The 22810-nt window shown below is 36.9% G+C and overlaps 1 protein-coding gene across 1 annotated transcript in view; it reads left to right on the forward strand.

The window, feature by feature from the left end:
• Positions 1–22810, forward strand: part of ADGRV1 (adhesion G protein-coupled receptor V1) — a gene marked incomplete at both ends in the record, with an annotated part of 566633 nt that overhangs the window by 251780 nt on the left and 292043 nt on the right. The window contains one exon of the mRNA XM_080707128.1: positions 7067–7167. Within this exon, the coding sequence (XP_080563254.1) occupies positions 7067–7167 (101 nt within the window). The remainder of the gene's footprint in view (positions 1–7066; positions 7168–22810) is intronic.

Below are 22810 nucleotides of genomic sequence, written 5' to 3' on the forward strand. Positions count from 1 at the left end.
ATAGATATAAAATTTAAATGCTGCTGTGACTCATGAAAGTTCCCTGCTGTTCCAAATGTTGACCATCAAAGCAAAGAGTTTTAAAAACTGAAGAGAGGATATTATCCTGATTTTATAGAAAACTAGTGGGACTATAAGGCATTTCCTGAGGGAAATTGTTAATAAGCCTAATAAACCTATCTATTCTGTATATTACCCTAGAAAAGGCAATATAGATTTGCTCAGGTGTTTGAAAATCAACAGTCAATACTTGCATTCATTACTTTTGACTTGGAACTAATTTCAAATGATTTGAAATTATTCTTTTTCTCCTCTGTATACGGCATATTATTCTTTATATCTTATAAGCTGAGATTCTGATAGTTTTTCTACAAGTATAACATTGCCAAATGTCACATATTTATTTCAAAATTATTTGTAAACATGTTTCCTAAAATTTTCTGTCAAATTCCACCAGAAACATTAAGTTTTTATTTTCTGAAATCATTTTCTTAAGATACCCATTGTGATTGTGGAAAACCATATCTCAGTTTTGCTCATTATGACTATCAAATGATGACTTACTCCCAAGAAGAACAGAAAAATATATGCTTAGAATTTAAAACAGAGCACTTTGAATGGATAACTACAGATGATAAAGAAGTCAGAGTGATTAATTTTAATATCAACATGGGATAAAGATGTTTGATTTTTCTAGACATGTACATGTAGGTATATTACTTAGCATGAACTTGGTTTCAAATAATAGAATACAACTGAAAGATATCTTAAACAGTGTTCTCAGGCTAATTAGTTTGTCAACTTGATGATGTCATCAGGAGCCCAGTCTGTTCTTACTGTGTGTTTTGCTTTCCTCAAACACAATCCCAGGCAGCCTTGTTCCTAGATAGTCTTGAATTGAGAAACACTTATTTAGGTCCTGTTTTAAGAGCAATGAGATCTTTTCTGAAAGCCACCCAGAACTACTGTGTTTCTCCTACAGCTCTTGTGTGTGTGTGTGTGTGTGTGTGTGTGTGTGTGTGTGTGTGTGGTACTGGGTTTCGTACCGGGGTTCCTGGAAGCCCTTCTACCTCTGGGCTACACTCCCAGACCTATTTTTTTATTTTTGGAAACAGGGTCTCTTAAGCCAGCGTGGCTGGCTTTGAACCTGCGCGATCCTCCTGTCTCTGCCTCCCAAGCGCAGGGATTACAAGTGTGCGCCACCATGCCCGGCTCCCCTACAGCCCTTTGACCTGTGTTTGTGTTCTGTGACCTTTCATAAGCCAGTCTTTTTCTGGATAAAGATACAGATAGAATTATGGAGCATCCACTTTCTCACTTTGCACAAGAGTCAATTCAAGATGGATCAAAGACTTGGAAATTAGATCAGAGACCTTGAGGCTCCTTGAAGAGGGCATAGGTCCAACACTGCAACACATAGGCACAGATAAACACTTTCTCAACAAGACCCCAAAGGCACAAGAAACTAGAAGGCGAATCAATACATGGGATTGCATGAAACTGAAAAGCTTCTGTACAGCAAAGGAAACTTTCAAGAACCTCAATCGAGAGACAATAGAATGGGAGAAGATTTTTTGCCAACTAATCCTCTGATAGAGGACTAATATCTAGAATATACAGAGAACTCAAGAAACTCAGCACTAAGAAAACAAATAACCCAATCAAAAAATGTGCAAGTGAATTAAATAGACACTTTGTGCTAGGTGTGGTGGCACACACTTGTAATCCCCGCGCTTGGGAGGCAGAGACAGGAGGATCACGCAAGTTCGAAGCCAGCGCGCTGGCTTAAGAGACCCTGTTTCCAAAAATAAAAAAGCATAAAATAGGTCTGGGAGTGTAGCCTGGAGGTAGAAGGGCTTCCAGGAACCCCAGTACTACCAAATAAACAAACAAACAATTCACAAAGGAAGAAATTCAAATGGCCAATAAATGCATGAAAAAATGCTCAACATCATCAGCAATCAGAGAGATGCAAATCAAAACCACCCTGAGATTTCACCTATCTCCAACTATAATGACAATCATTCAAACAACAAGCAACAACAAATGCTGGCGAGGATGTGGAGAAGTGAGAACTCTAAAACATTATTGGTGGAATTGCAACTTAGTGCAACCACTTTGGAAAACAGTATGGAGGATCTTCAGAAGAATGGGAATGAACCTACCATATGATCCAGCAATATCACTTCTGGGTATCTACTCAAAAAGAAAGGAAACCAAACTAATAGATGCTTATCTATGTTCATAGCTGCACAATTCACCATTGCCAAACTATGAAACCAGCCAAGATGTCCATCAACAGATGAATGGATTACAAAACTGTGGGATATGTACACAATGGACTTTTACTCAACCATAAAGAAAAACACAAAAATGTCATTTTCAGGGAAATGGATGAACTGGAGGACACTATGCTAAGTGAGATTAGTCAGTCACGAAGGAGGGAATGGGGCAAGAACTGGGTAAGGGCTAATTGGGTGATGTGTGCATGTATTTCTCCACCATCTTATATCCCATTAAGATGTATGACTACAATGCACCAATAAAATATATAAAAAAGAATTATAGAGCAGTCAGCCCTGTCAGAACAGTGAGGTTTTATCTTTTGTATACTACCTGACACAGTTCCTGATGTATAGTAATTTAATAGCTATTTATTAAATAAAAAATGAATATACAGTGTTGATCAGATGAAACATTTTTGGCTATGTATCAAGTTCATACTTTCCTGTGCCAAGCCATATTATATTATTCATCCTTTTTTTAATACTTTCATTGGTGTATTATAATCTCACATCATAATCATTGTGATAATGACATAAATGCACATAGCACTTGGTGGGCTTTCCGAATTTAAAAATTTTTCTGAAATATGACATACCAATCTCCAATAGAGCTTTCTCTGATGATTGAAATGTTTTACACTGTTCAATATGGTATCCACTATCCAGGGGCCATCCATGAGCTCTTGAAGTATGGCTGATACAATTGAGAAACTGACTTTAAAATTCTCTTTCATTTTAATTCATAGAAATTTAAATTTAAATAGCTACAGGTGACTAGTGGCTATTGTGTTGAACAGTGAAAGTAGGTTTTAACATCCTGATTATCTGGAGGCTGGTCTCCTTGACTACCTCATACCTCTAAAACAAATCCTTTTCTGTAATTCACAGATTTGTGTACTCTGAAATGCTTCCTTCTGACGTTTATTCCAGTTAAGAATCTTTTCAGGGTTGACTGTTTTTCCTTGCCTGATGCCAGCTTATTAGTAGCAGTTACCAATAAGCATTGTAGTGATGGGAGAGTTGCAGAAATAATGAAAGTCAGTAGAGATGAGCAACTCAAAGTAGAAAAAGTAACAGCCAACATTAGGTGGGGAAAAAGAAAAAGAAAAAACCAACCTAAAAAGGTGTAGCTTATTTAATAAAGAGATAATTAGAATTTGATTTTATTTAGATTTATCTATACAGAAGATAAATAAATAAATAGATAACTAGATAAATAGATGGTGGATACACAATTTATAAATATTTCAAAGAAAATATTGTGGGAAAATGTACTAATATTTGTCTTGTGAAGGTATAATCTTCAGTTACATGAAAAGTATAGTCCATTTGACAGTAACAATGTGCCTATTCATACATAAACATTAGTATGTTTATATACACAAACACTCAAACATTGTAGAGAAAGATAAGATCTTTGGTCAAGTGTGATAATAACAAAAGAATGAAGCTGTCCATTGAGTTGCTCTTATCTAAATCAAACACTGTCAATGTTATCATTTTATTAAGCGTCATTTATCTTTCTTCTCACTTTTGAATCATGGAGCGAAGTCATTTTGTGCCAGTGAACCGATTAAATGTGTTTTTTTCCAACTGAATCTATAACCTACACGGTGTTAGAAAAGTAAAGGAAAAATATTTGATTAACTACATGTGTTTCTGTCTAATTTCCAAGAAATCATTGTATAAAAACAATACAGTACACATGTAGGTAATACCTAGACTTGTTATACTTTAAAAAATATATACCTGTGGTTATAACATTTTATGCATTATCATTTACAGATTTATATTAATAAATTCAAACCAAAAATTTTTATATTAAAAACTGACAAAAATTTAAAGCCTATATACTAAATGGAAGTATTTAATTTGACATAAAAATTAGGTTTTTTTTTTAAGTTAGTGTATTAGTATGTACTGTTTTAGAAACAAATTAGTACACAATATTTTAGAAACTTGGAAACTGAAGTATTTATTTTTTAAGCTTTATGTATTCAATATTTTGTCTAAAGCCAGATGTTTCATTATTCTAGAGCACAACCTGCATAAGTTTTATAGCAACATTTCTTTTCTTTGAAATAATAAATGAGCTAGAAAACCATGGTGCATTATAGTTAAAGGCTAATAGAATCTTGTTCATTTTCCTACCCCTGACTTTGAATCATTTTCTACCACCAGGTGTCATGCTAGCTTATTAATTAAAGTTCAAAATACTTAATTAAATTTCTGAGCTGGTCATGTCTAATTGTACTAAATTAAAGTCATGAAACAGGAGTCTGATGGTGATTACCAAATTATGGGAAAATTCTGTGAATCAGTTCTTCTTGTAATCTAGAAAAAACAGCAATGAACTCGAGCATTTTTCCTTTGCCCAGTACTAACCCATTTGCTTTACATTGTCTTCATCCACCACAATAAGTGATACAGGAAAGCTCATGTTTGTGACCATGTAGCTTATCATCAAAAACTTATAAGGCCTCACTTTGAAGTCACTATACATATTTGCACACTTAAATTGTAAACTTGAACTGGCTGTAATCATCTGAGGGAATTTAAAGTATGTATTAATGAGTTGTGATTATTACGTCCAATAGCATAGAGACCAACTGAATAATATCGAGTATGACTACAGTTTCTTCTGAAGATAAATGTACCTTTCAGAGGCAGCCCTAGGACCTGAACACCTATGTAAGAACATGACATGGCAGCCTTCCTAAAAATGAATCGCTCCAGATTTCTTAGCCAAATTTCTTGACTGAAAGCCTTGACTAATGCAAAGCTTCCTTTTCTTCCTTTGGGGATCTTTGTCTACCTTGTTAAGTAAATTTTTTTTTTTTTTATACTGGGGATGGAACCCAGGGGCATTCTACCTTCGAGCTACACCCCAGCCCTAATTTTTATTCTTTATATTTTGAAACAGGGTCTCACTGAGTTGTAAAGGGCCTCACTAAGTAGCTGAGCCTGGCTTTAAACCTGTGCGATCCTCCCGTCTCAGCCTCCCAAGTGCTGGGATTACAAGCATGCACCACCACGCCCGGCAGTCTACTTTGTTAAAATAGAAAAATGTAACTGAAATATTTTCTCAAAAGGAGTTCTGAGAGGCATTTCTGAACAGAAAATGAGTTCCAAGAGCCCATTTGGGCATTTTGCAGATGCCCAGTCCATTTGTACTAACATGTAGTATACTCTGAAAGCTTGTCCCACAGCTTCAGAGAAAATAATGGAAGAAATAAAAAATATAAAAAAAATGTTAAGAGTGAAGCATCTCCAGTTTGTCCAGGAGACCTTGGTGTAATTAAATGAAGCAATTCATGCAATATACATAACAATATATGTGTACCAACTGTTGCAATGTTTCATCAATTCTTAGATAAAATAATTCCATTGAGGACAAGACTGGGGTAAAAGGCTTAAGAATAAGGGTATATAGGTTACCATATGCAGTAGGGCTAAATGAGTGATGTGTGCACATATGCCCTACCATCTTGTAGGTAGGTACTCAATTAAGATGTATGACTACAATGCACCAATACAAAAATTTTTTTAAAATGAGAAATCATAGATGAGCAAATAAGGTGACCTAAATGAGGGGGAAGGGAGAAGAGAGACCCTCCCTAATGTACATTAAGGGGGAAGAAGGAGCCTCCCTAATGTATATGATGTACATTCACAAGCATATCAAAGTCAATCATTAAGCTCCCCCCCAAAAAAAAGGGAGAAACCAAAGATGAGCAAATAAGGCAACCTAAATGAGGGGGAAGGTGGAACATCCCTAATGTTTATGATGTACATTCACAAACACATCATAGTCACTAAGCAAAATATGAGAAGGAGGGAGGGGGAAGGGAATGGAGTAGGAATTGGGTAAGGGCTAAACGAGTATGGTGCATTTTGCCTCTACCATCTTGTACTCTATTAAGATGTATGACTACAGTGCACCAATAAAAATTATTTTTTAATTTTAAAGGCAGAAAATATTCTCAAAATATGTATGAATTCTGCCTTTAAATTAAAGTATTAAGATAAATTATGATAATTGTAAGATAAAAGAGTATAGATTAGTACTGAAGTTTTAATCATTTTCTTGAAGTAGATTCAAGAATAAGTGAATTCAAATAGAGTTAAGCTTCATGAGAATACTTTTCTTCCCACCACTTAGAAATTAAGATCTTTTAGTTAAAATATATCATTGGGGGAAAGAATACTTTTTGTTCCTGACTTTTGCATGCAGTAGTATAAGGTTAACTTTAAAGTTAATAATGATAGCTGCTACAATTACCTAACTATTCTAGTAAAGAAGTAAAGGTAATTATCAAAAGTTAGTTTTGGTAGTACTTTTCACAATTTTATGCCCCAAAATCCTAGTCAGCTCTCTAAATATCTCTATTTACCTAAGCCATACATTCTTAGAAAACTAGATTGGAATTTGATTTTTTCCTTAAACAGTAAAACTTGACTAATATAAACATAGAGAACCAAATTCTTATTAAGGTTATTAATATGCTTAATTCATGATTTCTCTTTAGTGGGGAAGCAAACATGTGGGTAGATGAAAGCTGAAGTTCTCCTTTGGACCTCATTGCTAAGTGTGCAGATTTCATATATCACGTAAAACAGAACAGATTAAATTGCTAGGTAGTCTTTCCTGAGGTAGTGTACTGTGGGGCACAGACAGGTGACAGGCCTTATGTGTTTAACTGTCCCCCCCGTTTTTCACTGTGATATTGTTTGCCTCTTCATGAGTTTAAAATCTCACGTGGACTCCTCTGTTTCTGCAGGTCTCTGCTTGGCCATCCTTTCCCACATCTTTTGTGCCAGGTACTCCATGTTTGCTGCTAAGCTTCTGACTCACATGATGGCCGCCAGCTTGGCTACCCAGGTAGGAGAGCTTGGGCATTTCTGATTTATCATGGGATGCTTGTGTTTCTCCTTCTGAAGATTTGGGCTGAATGTCTAAGTAAAGTTAATCTCAACTGTGTTGAAATAAGCATGTTCAATTCAGTAGGGGAGGGTGGGGGAAAGAGAATGGTATAAAGAAATGTATTGGGTCCAAAATGTGCATTTTCAAAATGTCTTTCTTTGGAGAAGTATCTTAATGTCATCAGTTATGAGAAAACAGCTTCTTACCATAAAAGCATCCTGTTTGAATAAAATGTGCTGTTATAAATTCTTCACACAGAGGATATTAGGAGGTTATGGTACTTGGGCTAGGGTTGTGGATATTTCATACCATGTGCAAGATTCCGGGTTAAATCCCAGCAATCCCTCCAACTTTTATTCATATGTAATATATATGTGTGTGTGTGTGTGTGTGTGTGTGTGTGTGTGTGTGTAATTTAAAACATCTGGATAATAAGCATTGTTTCATTTAATATAATAAACAGTTTGGATGAACATTCACTTTTGAAATATTGTTCAGTTGTCTATGGTATAAAAATAGTGTGAAAAACACCAACTTAATCTTTGGCATATAACTTAAAGAAACAGCAAGCACAGTTGAAGGCACAGAAGGCAGATCAAAAGATGAAGTTAAGCTGGGCCTGATGTGCGCCTATAATCCCAGCTACTTGGGAGGCTGCAGTAGAAAGATTATAAATTTGAGGCCAACTTCAATAACTTCTCAAGACCCTGATTCAAAAAAAAAAAAAAAAGGTAGAAAGACCTATGGGGTATATGTCAGTGGTAGAGTGCTTGCTTAGCATGTCCAAGAACCTGGCTTCAATCTTCAGCTCTACATGAAAAAAAAAAAAGATAAAATGAAATCAAATGCCATTTCTCTCTATAAGTGCTCACGGTCTAAGAAAGTAGATACACGTATAAATAAGTATTCTTTAGAAAGATAGGCACACAGGCTATAAACTACTATGTCAATATAACTGATGAAGATGGTAAGTCATTCTCCTTTGAATGTCAAGAAAATCTTCAAGAGGAGGTGATATTTGAGCTGGGACCCAAAAAGTAACTATTCACATAGTGTATTAATAAGGGGGTGAGAACATAGGCATTCATATAGGCAAAGGGGATGAAGCATAATCATTCCTACCCTAAGGCTGAAATTATACCAGACAGTAGGAAAATGCTATATAATTTTTTTATTAAGAGGACTTTATAATGTTATTTATGAAATTTTTTAAAGAATCCTTTTCTGGGTGGAGGCAGACTTCTGGAAGGCACACAAAGCTCTGTATCTTGATCTGGCGCAGATTATATGCTTGCATCCAGTTTGTGCACATTTACTGTTCTTTCGACATGATTTCCACGCTGTTTGTTAGAATGCTAAAGTATACTTTATTGAACTCTGAACTGAACTTTTAAAAATAACTTTAGTGAGGGAGCCAAAATATAAAATGGAAAATTTTCCCGATGTATTAGCATTGTGTTGTCTTTTTTTTTCTCTTTTTTTTTTTTTTTTTTGGTCCCAGGAATAAAAATGACTTGTAAATTTCATAGCTTTATATTTCTGCAAAAAAGTGCTGGATTCCAAGTAAAGGGTCTCAGATTGTTTTTAAAGGACCTATGAACTAAGGAAGGTAGCCCCCAAAGTGGGCTTGAATTGGCCAGTTACATCACCTCAGTATCCTGCCTTAGCTGTCTGATCTTGTCTTTCCTTCTTGTATGTAAGATCATGGAAAACCCGCCTTCCATAATTAGAGTTTACTTGGCTGCATTCACCACCCATTTTGGTGATGCTTTTTTTTTGGCAGCAGAATTTGTACAAGAGCTTAATTATAGCACTTTAGAATTATAGACAACTCTTCAGCATCCGAGCAGACAAATTTGATCATGTCTAGGGATGTGAAAGAAAGACCCAGAATTTATATGTTGGGGCATTGCCTTCTGATTCACATTGTACTTAACACTGGTTTGGGAGAGAATACACCAAATGTATGCTTTTTAGTATATTTTTAGAATAGACAAAGCAATGTAGCATGAAAATTGTATAATGCATGACTTGTCATATGACATAACTTAAAAGCTATTTCTGTAGCTTAATTTTGTTTGGAGACTTGGTATATTATCGATAACAAGTACTGTTTTCTCAAAATAGTTTACCTATCCACTTTAATTTTTTAAAATACCCTTTGAGTTAGAAAGAATCATTATCTCCTTTAAGATCTTTTATCTAGGCCTTTAAAAATCCCTAGATTTTTTAAAATAATAAATGAAGCTGACTGTAGGAACTCGGACCTCACCCTTTCTAACAGGTAGAAGTTGTGCTTATAGGACCAGCTACAGCATTTTGCCAATAAGGATTATTACAGTTCCAGCCTTGGGTCTCTCATTTGATTCTTCTATCAATGTTATATTGACATACTTGGAGTTAAAATTTACTTTAGAGAAGTCTTCAAAAATACAGGCTTGACCTGTGGTTCTTGGTAAGGGAGCCAAGCTTCTGAAGCTGATCACGAGTGTTTGAGTTTTAAATACTCTGCAGACAACTCAGCCAAAATCATTTGGCTTCGAATCTTATTGTGGACCCAGGATGAAGTAGGATGGCTTTTGTGCGAAAGGAAAGAATGGAAATGTTATGATCCTTGACTTCCTTTTGGAACAATATGTTATATGTCTGTGAATCAGGCAGTCAGGAAAGTGTGCTTAAGTCTAGCTCTACTTCTCCATTTCTAGAAATACATAAAATTTTATATCCATTATTAATTGCATAATTTATTGTATATCTATACAAAACTTCAAGAAGATAGATAAGAATCCAGCGATCCCACTTGCTGTAATAGGCAAAAATTAATAATAATGCTTTAATTGTCTTTAATCTAGTTTGTTTTAGGGTATCATGGACTGTAAAATACCAGCAGGTGGCAGTAGAAACTTTTTCTTTTTCTTTTTCTTTTTTTCTTTCTTTCTTTTTTTTTTTTTTTTCTAAACTGGTCAGTTCCTGGCAGTGATGGGGTTATTAAAAAAAAAAAAAAAAAAAAAAAACCACGAGATATTTACTTAGTATTTTGTTGACTGAGCTAGAGGGTGTTTGTCTCCAGCATATAAAATATACATTTTTTGTTTCCTACCTGGGTCTTTATAGCCCCTTTGATATGAATTGAACTAAATGCATTTGTATCATAAGAATTCTTGTACCTAACTAGCTTTGAATTTATTTTACTAAAGCTTACCATCTTTATTTAAATTCAGGGTCATGAAATTATTTTCATCATTATATTTTTGATATGATTAGAATTAATAAGTCTAATATATAGAAAATGTGTTTAATGGAATGTCACAGATCTTTTGAAATAAGGTCTGTGTTTTTAGTAGTTTATCAAAAAGCATGTATTTTTCTTAAATGTCAAGTCATGTTTTCCTCATTTATTTAAAAGAAAATTAGCAAATAGGCAAAAATCGTGGGACCATTCAACTTCAAGTATGATGTGAAAAACAGCAAACACATTTTCATGGCACTGGGTGATAGTTCTGGGAAAAATACATCTAATTATATCTTTGGGATTTTTATCTTGAAATCACATTGCCAACCCATGTGTGCCCTGATAAGACTGGTCAACAGCTGGGACAAAGGACAAGTTTGCAGTCCAGGGTTCTCAAATCTCGGGGTTCTGTCAGGAAAAGCAATTCTTCACATCTAAAAAAAGAAAACAAATTTCCTCATGATGATAAGATAGAACTATATTTACTCTGATTAATAATACTTAACAAGGGGGAAATATTTGCTTTTCTCTGTGCCCCCCCCCAGTACTGGAGATGGAACCCACAGACATTCTACCTTCAAGCTACACCCCCAGCCTTATTTTTTATTCTTTATCTTGAAACAGGGTCTCACTGAGTTGCAAAGGGCCTCACTAAGTAGATGAGGCTGACCACGAAGCCGGATCCTCCTATCTCAACCTCCCAAATGCTGGGATTACAAGTGTGTGCCACCACGCCTGGCTTCTCTGTGTGTTTTGTTTGTTTGTTTGTTTGGCTTAAACACGTTTTCTGAAGCTGAATATCAAATTTGTCTAAAAAAAAAACTTACGTAAGGAAATATGATCACATTTACCGGCAAGCCTGTACATTGTCTGAACTCAGATGTCAATGTGACTATTTAAAAATTTTAAATACTCTTAAGTTTTTGGGAGCCATGGAGTGTGCAAGGGTTTTGGTTACATAGGCCTGCTCCTCCAAAAGGGAAAGGAGAATTGCTGTCATCTTAGAAGGCTGTCCTCTGGAAATTAGCAAAACTTAGACTGTCAATACCTTCTACCTCATTTCTTATTCTGCAACATTTCAGAATGTCCATTTTGCAGAGAGAATCTTGCTCAGACACCCTGCTAAAAAGAACTCCCTCTCCTTTAATCTGAGGCTTATGTCATTCTAGTTTTGGGTACCTTGCAACTTTGAGAATCACTGACTGGGACTGGCTGAAGCCAGAAGTTTCTTCTGGATACCACAGGTCCCAGTGTCTTCCTCGGGAGCTCACACTGTTTTGTTGAGACTGGTAACTCAAGAAAGTCATCCTGTGATTAAGGCCCCCAAACATGAATCTAAGTAGCATATTGTTATCCATGAAAGCAGAGCAAGATGAGCCATGATAAAATGTTCATTAGGAGTTTTGGTTACTGGCTTATTGACCAGACTATCTCTTGTTAATTTTATTTTTGCTACTGAAAAAAAAAAGTGTTTAAATACTAAGATCAACACTGCATCCTGCTTTGAAGATTGGAAACTTGAGAAGCATAAGGTCCTTAGAATATTTACCATTTTTATGTTAGTGCAGATATGAGTGGATCAGTGCAGGCACTCTGTTAAAATTCAGATATGGAATTAGTAAATCTGTGTGGGCTGCCAGATCCTGCTTGTTAAGAGATTAGATTAGCACTATTATGACTTACAAATACATCTGGTGGTTGTTGTTGCTGCTGCTGTTGTTATTACTAAATGCAAACTATCAACCTATTTTCTTACTATAATTTGTTTTGTTTAAGAAAGCCATTAATTAATTTTATAATTTAAGATGTTCAAAATGTCCTTTCATCTAAAATTACTTAAATTTATTTTTCCTTTTTTTTATTCTATCTCCCATTTTATATCTTCCTTTTTAAAAATTCCTAATTGATACATAGTAGTGATTATTCAATACATCTATAGTGTATAATGATCAGGATAATTAGCATTTCCATGTTCTCAAACATCTATAATTTCTATGTGTTGGAATACTTCAGACTTTTCTAGTTATTTTGAAATATATATTAAAATATTGAAGACTAGAGTTGACCTATAATACCACAGTACACAGGGGCTATTTCTCCCATCTATTTGTATCTTGGTACCCGTTACCCAAACTATTTTTAAACTCTCTCCCTACCCTCCTCAACCTATTCTACTATCACTATTCCACGATCTCTGCTTATCATCTTTTTTAGACTTTGTTGTTGGTTTCTTCTGGTATTCTTTCTTTTTCTTTTTCTTTTTCTTTTTTTTTTCTCCCCTGGGTCTAAGAGAGGGAAAGGTCCTTAGACAAGAAAAGTATTATACAATTCAGAGTAGAAAGGAGGCTTTTATTTTTTATCTATCTCATAGCATTTCACACTGTACATGTAGCACTTTGCAGTATTGTTTTGGACATAAAATAAACTACTAAAAAAGCTATAACCCAGCAACAGGCATGGTAGTGCATGCTTGTAATTCCAGCACTTGGGAGGCTGAGACAGGAGGATAGCACAGGTTCAAAGCCAGCCTCAGCTACTTAGTGAGGCTCTCAGCAACTTAGACCCCATTTTCAAATAAATTATAAAAATAGGTCTGGGAGTACAGCTTGGAGGTAGAAAAGCCTCTGGGTTCCACCCCTAGTACCACCAAAAAAAAAAAAAAGCTATATAACTCAATACCTTCTTCTAACTAAGGTCTTCATTTCCTATATAGAGGTTAGCAGTCTTCACTAAGTCTGTAAGCCTTTTACTTTTCATACAAAACACTTCTGAGATACTGAACTGTAATTTTTTGCATAGAGACTGGTTTGTTGAATAGGACTAAAGAGGATTTTGCACACAGATAGAAATATACATTGAAGATTTAAGTTGGATTTATTAAGATATTTGACTCTTCATTTAGGTATACTCCTCTATATAACAAAAACATTATCACATGCCCATTCAGTGATCTGGTAGTGAAATTAAAATAAGAAGAAATTGAGAAACCCTCATCCCAGCTTGACCACTTCCTTCTCCTCTACCATTGAAGACTAGAGTTCATCGGCAGCTTGACCACTTCCTTCTCCTCTACCATTGAGGCTGTGCAGGGGGAAATACCAAGCAAGATATGTAGGGAGGGGAAAATGAGGCCTGAGGAGGGAAATAGTTCAAATAAAGTTATGTTCGTATATGAAATTATCATTACCAATCTCACTAACATGTACAGGAGGGAGAAAGGGGTAACCAAATGGGATGCAGAGGGAAACACACGAAGTGATTCATGTATGTATGTTTTTATCTTTCGGAATCTCACTATGATGTGTAATTATAATGCATCAATAAAAGCATATGCATAAAAAAGAACCAAGTTTGTGTGTAGCAAAAGAGAACATTATTTGCTTCTACAGTGTACTGTATACATGCTACGTAGGCAGAGGATAAAGGATCTCAGCTTGAATAGGCTTTGCAGAGAAAATGGAATCTGATATGTGTATTGAAGGATGTAGAAGATTTGAAGCTAGAATATGACACATTCTACCCAGGGAAAAGAACAAGAATAAATGCATGGAAGTTACAGTGAACCTGGCGAGCCTCACTTGAGTAAGATGCGTCTTGGCTATACGTGAGGAGGGGGTTCCATACTGACTGAGCACTGGAGTTCCGGAGTTCCAGTGGAATTGGTCCATAAAACCACAACATGAAGACATGTCTTAAAGGATTAATTTGGCAATGAGGTATTTAATAAAAAGTTGTTTAAATCAGATGAGAGGCCAGGATTAGGTAGATCAGCTTAGAGGCAGGGTTGACAACCTTTACCAACATCTGGCTATGATGGGGGATGAGTGTGGAAGATGGCTATGGCAATGGGAGTTCAGAGGAAAGAAGAATACTTGAAAAAACACCGTGTTGTTCCTAATGGAAGTTTGGGCAGTTTCTGGTCTCCTCTCTTTAAATCAATAAAAAGGCCACTTATTTAATTACCATAATATAATGCTTACCAAATATTATATAAGGTAGGGATTATGAGGTAGGCACTAATAATATTCTAGTTTTGCAGATGAGGAAGTTGTGCCATAAAGAGCTTAATTACTTGCCCTGGGCTACACCGTGGTAAGCAGCAGAACTGGTATTTGAACATAGCTGCCAGCCGCGGGTCCTTGCTTTTAACCACTGAGCTATGCTGCTTCAAAACTGAGAAATTAATGGAATTGACTCTATCACCAAAGGAGATGCAGGATTTTAAGGGTATTGTGAACTAGTGGTTTCATTTGACTTCGACAAGAAAGGCCGTAAGGTTCAATACTTGGGGAAGGACAAGCACAATTTGGGGGCATCAAGGGATTAAAGTATCCATAGCACATTTAAGCCACTGACTTAGATTCTGTTTACATAAATGCAGGAGTCTTTACACTGTAAAATCAGTTCTGACACAGGTTGTGTAGAGAACCTGTGATTACAGAGTGCATGCGGCTAATATCTTGAGGGTTTGTCCATATGACACTAAACTAAGCGATCGCCATGTGTTGCCTTATTTATTTGGGATGAGGCAGGTACTATTTTCATCCCTGTTTTAGATGTGGAAAAAAAGAGACTGAGAGAGATTCAGTTACCTGTCTCAACCCTCGGAGTTAGACATTAAGAGAAGAAGGATTTTAATTCAAGCTTTTGGAGCTCCAGAACTCATATGCTTAAATACCATGTTAGGTGGATCATTTGAAAAGCATTGAAAGACAGTGGAAACTTCCTTTAATTAAGGAAGGAAAATGGTTACAGATGAAGGAACTGATCTTCTGTGGGAGATTAGTCTCAAATTTAACAAGAACACGGCCCCTGGATGCCTTGTGAAGACATGAAGGACACTAGGAAGGCTTAGAGAGTACTTGGGGAGGGGGAAGGGAATGGAAGAGATTCTCTGACCACACCAGGGAGCTTTGAAGGAAGGCTGTAACCAAGAGACTGGAAGAGGGAACAGACCCAATGGTTCTGGTCATAGAAGGCTTGCTGGGGGAAGCTGTTTCCTGCCTCTGCCTCCAAAGGACAGGTCTTCCCTACCCTTAGTAATTTCTTTTTTTGAATGAGAAGTTTCTATAGAAGTCCCATGAAAAAATTATAGAAATAATTAATTTTCTTGGCCCATGTTTTTATTTATATGATCATGTGAAATTTTCTCTGCAAAGCAAATGACTCTCTGCAAGTGCACCTGACCTTATCACATTGTATCGAGAAGAAAAAAGAGCTCTAGTTTGAGCTTTTCTTTTTTTCTTTGTGGAATTAAAATTTCTAAAGGGCCCTTACATTGTGGGTACTATTATTGAACTTCATGTGAACTAGGAATTTAACTGTGAAAAAAACAATCTGTAATTGGCAATTGTCCAATAAATCTATAATCCTTTCTACAACCCAAAATGTTAATATGCTACTCGAAGTTATTTAGTATATTCAGATTATTTGGGTATTCAAAATGGAGTAAAATTTGAATAGTCATCAAAGTATTGAATTCTAAGAAAAGATAACGTGTTTTATCTCTGTTTTTTTTCTAATTTGAGTATATATTTTACTTTATATACCAAATTTGTCTTTCTTAAAAGTTTTTTTTTTTTTTTTTAGTAATAAATCTAGCTCCTTTTTTCTCAGCAAGCTCTGAAACTTCAATTCAAGTAGACTGTTCTAACTAAATTGAAAATAAGGATGCCAAAGATACAAAAATAGTATCCTGGTCACACTACTGGGAAATTCAAACTTTCCCAAGTGCTGAAGTAGCAAAGCAACAGAAAGAGTGAGTAATGCCCTGAAAGAGGCTACAGTGACATTATCATGTTTGCAACATGGCTTTTGTTACTAGGAAAATTTGTGAGGCAAATCCAGACTTTACCAGAAAATACCAGTTTGGAATCTCTATTACAGCCTCAGAAACATAAACTGTCCTTGACTTTTAAAAGATTTCTTTTGATGTCTCTAGCTGGGGAAAAACAATGTATGAGAAAAAAATTATTTTATGAATACTTAATGACAGCTCTAAAGAACCTTTAAATAAATGTGGAAGAGCCCTGGTTTTTGGAATTAGAAGGACAAATAGATAACATCCCTCAGCTACATTGGAAAAAAATCACTGGCAGAATAATGAGAATGCCTGTCTGGCTGAGTTGTTATGAAGATAGATAATAGGCCATGTTCAAAATGCATGGAATCCAAAGTCCAGGAAGGAGGGCTGGAAGAAGGAGGTCAAGAGTGATCACTGTTTCCACAGGACACACACCTGGGGTCCACCCTGATCCCCACTCCCTGAATGCCCCCTGGAGAAGTTTTCTTAAATCCACTGCAGGGTAGGTGACATTTTTTTTTCAGCCCAGGCCCCCCCTTTTTTTTTTTAACAGTTGGGTCTATCAGGCTGGGTCCCACACCACTCACTGCGCAGTGTCACTGAGACTTTTCTGTTGGTCCCCATCATATTAATGTAGTATTGCATTTCCAGTCATTTTGCTCTGTTTCTATTTTTCCAATGAAGTGTATTTTCCCTAATTGTAGTATTTTCCCAGGTGTTTGTGTCCTTATTGTTAAAACCTTAAAAACTGGACCTACACACACATACTCTGCATGCTTATGTTAATGTAGAGAGTTTCTATGTGAACACATTGGAATTTTGAGGCAGGCATATATTTTTAAAACATAGAGACTCATATTCAAGGAAGCACTCAGTATTGCCGAGGACTGTGATAAACACTTGATATGCACAATTCCATGTAATCTCTACAACACTGCGAGGTAGTCGGTGTTATTCTTATGGCTTCTGTATTGCCTGTGCGTACCCTGAGGCCAAATGAGATTATGTTACTTGTCCCAGGCCCATCATCAAGGAAGCCTGTCCACTCCAAAGCCCAGGCCTCGGCTCCTACTGCCTTCTCAAAGGAGACCTCAGAGTCCTCAGAGGGTGCTTCCCCCACCTCAATAGAGCTTAATAGCAGGATTTTCTTGCAGGCAGTTTTAATGTTTGCTCTCCAACTACACTAACACCGCCAGCAGGCCTCTCTTCAATCTCCTTTTTAACGCTCTGAGATTTTGCTTCCTTCAGTGAAACATTTCAGTAAGTGGCCTTACAAAATTGTTTTTTAGATTTACACTCACATCAGCCCCAGAAAGTTTAAGTCTCCTGAGTTGTGTGTGTTTGCTCTACCAAAGGACGGTCTTGTACTTAGTCGACTGCCTAGCTGGGCTTACGGTTCCTGAGGGAAGAGTCTCTTCCTTTGTATATCATATACTATGCCAAAAAGTAGAGGCTCCAAACAACAGTCATAAAAATGAAACCCCTTTCCCTATTAGTCCACAGCTCTGGCTGAGCCCCGGGCAGGCGTATCATCCCTATCATCACCCAGGAACACAGACTCCGTGTTCTGCCAGGGCTGGGGAGGAACTTGGTTTCAGGCACTGTGCTTGGATGGTAAGGGTGAATGTGGTTGCCAAACTGAGGCGTCTGCATGTGTCATATCAACAACCAAGAGGTTTTCGTGGCCAAATTTCATCTGCAGAATGTGGCCTGTGCAAGTGATTTTATGGGGTTTAGCAGGGAAAGTAACATTTCTCAGCAACCCCAGGACCCCCCTCTAAGCAGCACCCCACCTTCAAGCAGCACCCTCATCCCTTCTAGAAGACAAAAGTCATAAAGTTAACCCCTGATGAGTATGGATCTATCAATTTTTGCATACATTAAGCCTTTTTTGGGGGATAGATTTTCTTTATTAAGAAAGAATACTCAGAGTTTACCATATTTGAAAATTAAATGCATGCTTTTCTCCTTGTACCACAGTGTATCCCAACTATGGCCCCTTTTTCTCAATCTTTAGTGTTACCAAGCCCATGATTCCTATAGTGGTATTCTGACTTCTCCCCACCTTTTATTGGAGGTTGAATCCAGAGGCATCCTACCTCTGAGCTACACTCCCAGCCCTATTTTATCCTTTATTTGAAACAGAGACTTGCCAGGTTGCTGAGGAACCTCACTAGGATGCCAAAGTTTGGCTTGAACCTGCGATCCTCCTGTCTCATTCTCTCAAGTACTGAGATTACAGACATAAGCCGCCATACCTGGCTTTCTGACTCCTTTCTTTATACTCCAGTCTCCCCTTAGCAGCTGCTGTGGTCTTTTTACCAATGGAATTTACTCAAATAATTTTCCCACCCAGAACCCTTCAGTGATTTCCTGTTCCAGTGAACAGATGAGCCTCTGATCTCTGTCCCGCTCAAGGTCATCCCTGCCTGTTCTCTGATCTCCTCTTGCACCACCTCCTCACTCCCCAGCGCCTGCCACAGAGACAGGCCAGCTCCTTCTAGTCCTAGATGCTGGCCTAGGACTTAACACCTAAGCCTGGAGAGCTCCGTCCCAGGATTTTGCTCGTTCACATTCCTGAGTGGCCCCCGCCCCACAATGTCATGTCATTCTTACACATATTCGTATTATCTACCATCATCTGAATTTTCTTCTGCATTGTGTTCTACCCCCTTTCTCCCTCCCATCTTCAGGAATAATCAACTCCATTGGATCAAGCATTGCCTGTCTTTTTTGGTTGTTTCGAGCACCCATACAATGCTTTTGGGCACATGCTCCATGTCCAATCAAACTGGTTAAAGAAATGAGAAAATCAATGAAGCTAAAGAAAGTTGCAGGCTTGTCCCTGAAGAACATTCTTCAGCATTCTAAAACTAGCCCATCCCATGTTCTCTTTAAAATAAGCACTTTCTACATTCACGATTCATTAAAAAGGCAAAACAAAACCGAAATTTAAAAGATTATTCATTTTCTTAGATATACTATGATTGTGATCTATACCTTATGAAAAATTTATAAGTCTGTAACTTAAATATTTTCAGTGCAAAATTTGATTGCCCTAAAAATAACAGTTATACAAAGAAGTGAAGATCCCAAGTCAAAACTCATTCATCTTTTACTCTGTCTCACTATCATAGACGCTAATTGTATTCATTGTATTCTGTAACTTTTCTTCATGTTAAACACATTCTGAGTGGGAACTTCCAAAACACCCTGGTTTGTCCCATAGCCTCATAGCCTCTCTTCTCTGCCCCCCTCTTCCATGGAAGCCTGTGGAAGCAGGTGGGATGGCACAGGGTGGTGGTGGGGGGTGGTAAGATTGAGGGCAAGAGAGATTAGAAGCCAGCATCCCAGGTTGGGTAGCTGTCCCTGCAGGTGAGCTGGATAGTAAATGTTAGAATGTCTGATGCTTGAGAACATACAATGTGGATAGAGCATTGACTCTTAAAGCAGCCTTAATGATTTCTCATGAAAAAACAAGGTAAGAGATGAAAGAGCGACCTTTGGAACATACAGAAAATATTTTCCCAATATCTTTCTATATTCCATGGGAATAAAGTATAGACGTTCATGGTAGATACTAATTGAAAAATTGTAATAAGTAGTTAAGTAGGAAATGTCTATCATGCCCATGTAATGAATATATGCCATGAAAGTTAGGAGGTAGCCAAGCATGGTGGCACGTCTATAATCCCAGTACTTGGGATATTGAGACAAGAAGATGCAGGTTTGAGGCCTACCTCAGCATTTTAGGCTCTCAGCCACTTAGCAAGACCTGTTAATAAATAAATAAATAAATAAATAAATAAATAAATAAATAGAGCTGGGGATGTAGCTTGGAGGTAGAATGTTCCTGAGTTCAATCTCCAGTACCAAAATAAAAATAAATAAATAAATAAATAAATAAATACTAAACAAAATAATGATGTAAGGAATGAGGCAACTCTCTACTGGTCGCATGTTGGAATTGAGGTTGTGATGAGATGCCCCAGCATACTGCAATATGTCTAGACATAATGAGCAATCCTGTCACACTTAGGTCATGTTTATAATTGTGACTTTCTGAGTTTATTATACTACACTCCAAAAGCCTTTTTAAGCTATGGGTGTCTGAAAGCATTTGTTATAATGCTTGGGATTTTGAAAACTGGGAAAATGAGATCTAACAATCACAAATCTCCATTACCCTCCCAAATATATTCATAAGACTTTAAATCTTTGCATTTAAAGAGTATCGTTTTGTACCCTGGGCATCTTCCATAGAAGTGTTGGTTAATTTTTATTTTATTTTATTTTTACTATTTGGAATCTGTCTAGAGAAGTGTTAAATATGTATTCAGAAGGGTGGAGTAAGCATTTGGAGCTGCATGAATCCAAGTGTGTAGGCACGGCCATTTCTTCACTCCACAGAGGTACAAGGGCTAAGGGGATCTAAGAGATCAACCCAGGGAACCCGGAGAAGCTGGATTGCCAATGTTTTAACTCAGGCTGTTGTCACCAGTACTGTGGACTCACTAGAAACTCCTGAGGTTTCATTTAAAAATGCCCTTCTGCCGGGCGTGGTGGTGCACTCTTGTAATCCCTGCGCTTGGGAGGCGGAGACAGGAGGATCGCACAGGTTGGAAGCCAGCCGCGCTGGCTTAAGAGACCCTGTTTCCAAATAAAAACATAAAATAGGCCTGGGAGTATAACCCAGAGGTAGAAGGGCTTCCAGAAACCCCAGTAACACACACACACATACACACACACACATGCCCTTTTATCATGTAAACAGTCCACACTTGAGCAATCTTCCAATCCAAGGATTAGGAGTTGCTCTTTTGAAAACCTTTGTCAGGTTTAATTATTGAAGACTCTCATGTGAATATGAAAAAGTCAGAAGAGGCTACTAAGGCCGTTTACTGCCTACTATGTGAGTCTTAATCAGAGCAGAAAAGCTTATTTATTGCTGAGGTAACAAAAAGAAGAGGAACTTTTGTGAAATTTTTGTGGACACACAATTGGAATTTATCTCCTATAAACAATAGACATGTATTCTTTCTGTTCTCCACTTATTTAGCATCAGATGTAATATATCAGGCTCTGTGCCAGGAATAGCAGACAGAAAATCATAAGACATAGTTGAAACCCTCAAGCAATTTATGGTCTCTGAGGAAGACCATAGCAAGTTAAACAGAGACGAGCACAATAGAGTAGTATAAACATCTGATAGTCTGTACAGCAGACAGTGCAAATAGTAAGTGGGAGTTATTACTTCTATGCAAGATGAGGGGTAGGGTAAGGAGAGTCTTCATAAAGATGAGAATGCTTAAGCTGTCTTGAAAGATGAGGTCTTCATCAAGTAGAACCTACGTATAATTAAAATACAGACATTAGTAAAGCCAGAAGAATGGGCTGTGTCTGGCAGGATTAGTGAGGCAAAAGGATTGTTCTAGTTTGGATTTGGCTTTGTTTGGTTTGCAAGGATTCAGGGATAGTTCAGCTAGGTATGGGCTGATAAAGAGAAAAGAAAGTTGCTGCTGATGTGGACCTGAGCAGAACTGATTTGGGGAAGTAACAGGAAATAAGAATTTCTTGTAGGCATTTATTCTACATCTACATTTTTTCATCTCACAAGCATTTTTTAAGAAATCTGTTAGCTGGTCTAATCTGAAAAGGCCAAAGTATCCAGTTCTATACTATTGCTCATGAAAAAAAAATTACAAGTTTCTATTTCCTAAGGTGTCAGTAGGGCTTTTTTTTTTAGCTTTTATTGATAAACTGAAATAATGCCTCTTAGAAAACCTTTGTTTCAAAGTAAAAATTAGGAAAAAGTATACAGTTTATTTTATTTATTTATTTATTTATTTATTTATTTATTTATTGTGGGTCTAAGGATAAAACCCAGGGGCATTCGACCTCCAAGCTACACCCTCTGCCCTATTTTTATTCTTTTGTTTTGAAACCGGATCTCACTGAGTTGCAGAGGGCCTCACTAAGTAGCTGAGGCTGTCCATGAACTGCGATCCTCAGGTCTCAGCCTCCCGAATGCTGAGATTACAAGTGTGCGCCACCACACACGGCTTATAAACCACACCTGGCTTATAAACTGTATTTTTAAATGTTACTTCAAATATAGTCTACTGCAATTGCATATTAATGATAAATATTACATGTATTGATAATATAATTATGGCCATAATATGTTACATATGTTAATGATACACAATGAATTAATATAATGTTTAAAATAGTCATTAACATATTAATCATATGTTGATGCCATGATATTTATATTTATGTAAAATATTAATTTGATACTAATTTTATACCTTTTATTGTGTAGGCCTTAGGAGTGAAATTAGAAAAAAAAACACTCACAAAGAAATCATAAAAACTTCAACTGTCGCCGGGTGTGGTGGCTCATGCTTGTAATCCCAACATTTGGGAGGCTGAGACAGGAGAATCATGGTTCGCAGGCAGTCTCAACTACTTAGTGAGGCCCTTTGCAACTCAGTGAGACCCTGTTTCAAGATAAAGAATAAAATATAGAGCTGTGTGTATAGCTCAATGGTAGAATGCACCTG

The sequence above is a fragment of the Muscardinus avellanarius genome (genome assembly GCF_963383645.1).
Source record: "Muscardinus avellanarius genome assembly, chromosome: 1".
In the NCBI taxonomy this organism is placed as follows: Eukaryota; Metazoa; Chordata; class Mammalia; order Rodentia; family Gliridae; genus Muscardinus; species Muscardinus avellanarius.